The sequence below is a fragment of the Arvicola amphibius genome, chromosome 8 (assembly GCF_903992535.2).
Source record: "Arvicola amphibius chromosome 8, mArvAmp1.2, whole genome shotgun sequence".
NCBI lineage: Eukaryota > Metazoa > Chordata > Mammalia > Rodentia > Cricetidae > Arvicola > Arvicola amphibius.
The window spans coordinates 62,867,754-62,870,317 of NC_052054.1; the positions used below are offsets into that span (position 1 = coordinate 62,867,754).

General features: G+C 35.6%; 1 protein-coding gene across 1 annotated transcript; it reads left to right on the forward strand.

The window, feature by feature from the left end:
- Positions 1-1,286: 1,286 nt before the first annotated feature.
- Positions 1,287-2,213, forward strand: LOC119821740 (vomeronasal type-1 receptor 4-like). Its single transcript, XM_038340866.1, has one exon. The coding sequence runs from the start codon at positions 1,287-1,289 to the stop codon at positions 2,211-2,213; it is 927 nt and encodes a 308-aa protein (XP_038196794.1).
- Positions 2,214-2,564: the final 351 nt, after the last annotated feature.

Genomic DNA, 2,564 nt, shown 5'->3' on the forward strand with positions numbered 1-2,564 from the left:
TTCTCAAGTATATGATAAACATACAGAAAATATCTAGTTCTTCAGAAAACTGTGAGTTTCTGGAAAATGTCAAAGAATTTCTTTAATTGTGCAGAGGGGCAGGTTACTGAGATTGTAGCAGTAACCTTCCTGACAAAATCCTCATCTCTGATCAAGAGCTTATCTCTCTGTGTAAGGCTGCTTGGGACATTTAGGAAGAACTGAAACATTATAGCTAGCAAGCATCACTTGTCAGGAAGTCAAATCCTGTTTTTATTGCTTTAAAATATTCATGTTACTAGGGGAGTGCTTGTGACTCTGTGAAGGCAGAAGAGGAATCTACTTTCCGTTCTGTGTTTCTTGTCACTTAATACTGATCTAAACACTAAGGTCTTGTAAGCACATTCAATGAAATGAGATCTGAAAAGTGTATCAGATGTTATCTGCATGAGTAACAATCATTCAAGTTTGTGTATGCAACTTGTTACAAAAATCAGTCTACAAAATGCTTCGATGCTAATAGCTAATAGCACTATTTAGCTCAACTAATGATTGGTACTTATGTTCAGATTATGAAATACACACTTTTACAATTGTGCAATTTCTACTTGACGTGTAGTGAATAAGTATTGTAGTTGTTTTATGTGCTGTTTTTTATGAAATAAATAAGTGAGCTGTAGATCAATACTTTAGATTTATGCTGCACTTTATTCATTTCACAGGCTCTTCGTGATGCAGGGTCCTGAGCTATTGTGTTTCCAGAGTTCATGCACCTCCATCAACCTACTCGGTGTTTACTAATCATTGATACTGCTTTATGTCCTTGATGTTCACAAACAAATGAAGAAAGAAAACCATAAAATTATAGCCCTGAAGTATACAATAAATAAGTCAAAAGCAGAAGTAAGTACTCCACAATCATATCTGGAAAAAAACAATAAACAGCTTGTGCTAATAAAGTTTGTAAAATGGCTATAAACTCATTTCATAGCCAGCCAGCCAATTCCTTCCACTCACTATTCTGAAATAACCACAATACCAAAATCTCATCTACACTGTGTGTGATTCAGATTTCCTCATCTTCATTGTGAAAACATTAAGAAATAGTACCTGCCTCATAGACTTGGAAGAGTAAACAATTTGTATACTGTTTTATGAAACTGGCATCTGTACATTGCAAGTCCTTATTATATACACAAAATTAATCAATTATTATTAATTCTATAGGTAGGAAGTTGGATATCAAATGTTGGGTTTTGGAAACATGGTGCAGGCAACCTATACCTATCTCCCCTTGTTTCCAAGGCATGGGGACTTATCCAGTGGCAATTGGTGATGTGGCTATAGGGACAATTTTGTTATCAAAGACTGTGGTTGGAGTTTTGGGCAATTTGTTTTTCCTCTACAATTATGCCTTGCTGTACTTCAAGGCATACAGATTAAAGTGCATGGACTGGATTCTGATGCACTTGATTGTAGCAAACTTCTTAACTCTCCTGTGTAAAGGTGTCCCACAAACAATGGCAGCTTTTGGTTTGAAATGTTTCTTCAATGATTTTGAGTGCAAGCTGCTTTCCTACCTTCACAGAGTGGGTAGAAGTGTGTCGTTTGGCAGCATGAGCTTATTGAGCGTCTTCCAGGTCATCACTATCAGCCCTGAGGATGCTATTTCAAGAGGATTTAAAAAGAAAGCTCCCAAGTACATCAGCTATTCCATGTATGTGACATGGATCTTGTCTCTTCTTTTTAGCATTGTTTCGCTTAAGCACATGTCTGCAAAACTGTGCAGTAAAAACACCACAAGTCTCAAAGACTTGGGTTACTGTTCTTCTGTTCCTTTTGACAAAACTGATGAAATACTACATGTAGTATATGTGATAATTCCTGGTGCTGTGTGCATGATAGTGATGCTATGCTCCAGTAGCTCCATCGTTCTCATCTTGCACAGGCACAAGAAGAGGATGCAACATATGTCTAGGACCATTATCTCCCCTAGATCTAGCCCTGAGTTGAGAGCAACACAAACCATTCTTCTCCTGGTGAGCACCTTTGTTGTCTTTTATACACTCTCCATACTTTTTACCATTTGTTTAAATTTTGTGGTTAAACTCAGCTGGTATCTGGTGAGCAGTCATGCAATATTTTCAATGTGTTTTGCTTCTGTCAGCCCCTATCTGCTTATGAGACATTATTCCAGTGCATTACAGCTTTGTTTTCCTTGGAAAAAGTATTAAAAATTATCCCAAATTAAAGATCAGCCTGTCTACAACACTTGCAGAATTCTCATGTTTTGCATCATGCTCAAGGAACTGTAATCACCACATATTTTATTATTAAAAATGCAGCTTTGTATAACAACAATTTTATTTTAAATGTACATGCATGCTTTTTCATGTATGAATGTATGAAGGAGCATGTGAGCACATAGTTACTAATATTGTTTTTACTATCCATTAAGAAATAGTATTAAGAGACTTAACATAAAATGTAAAAGTTACAAGGGATCAAAGAACACAAACAATTTTGAATTTCAGAAATTAGATAATTTTTTGCATATTTATAAATTGCTTTTATACAATATCAAT

What these genes read in the sequence shown, in the direction of transcription:
- LOC119821740 (XM_038340866.1), top strand. Translation starts at nt 1,287, where the DNA reads ATGGGGACTTATCCAGTGGCAATTGGTGATGTGGCTATAGGGACAATT.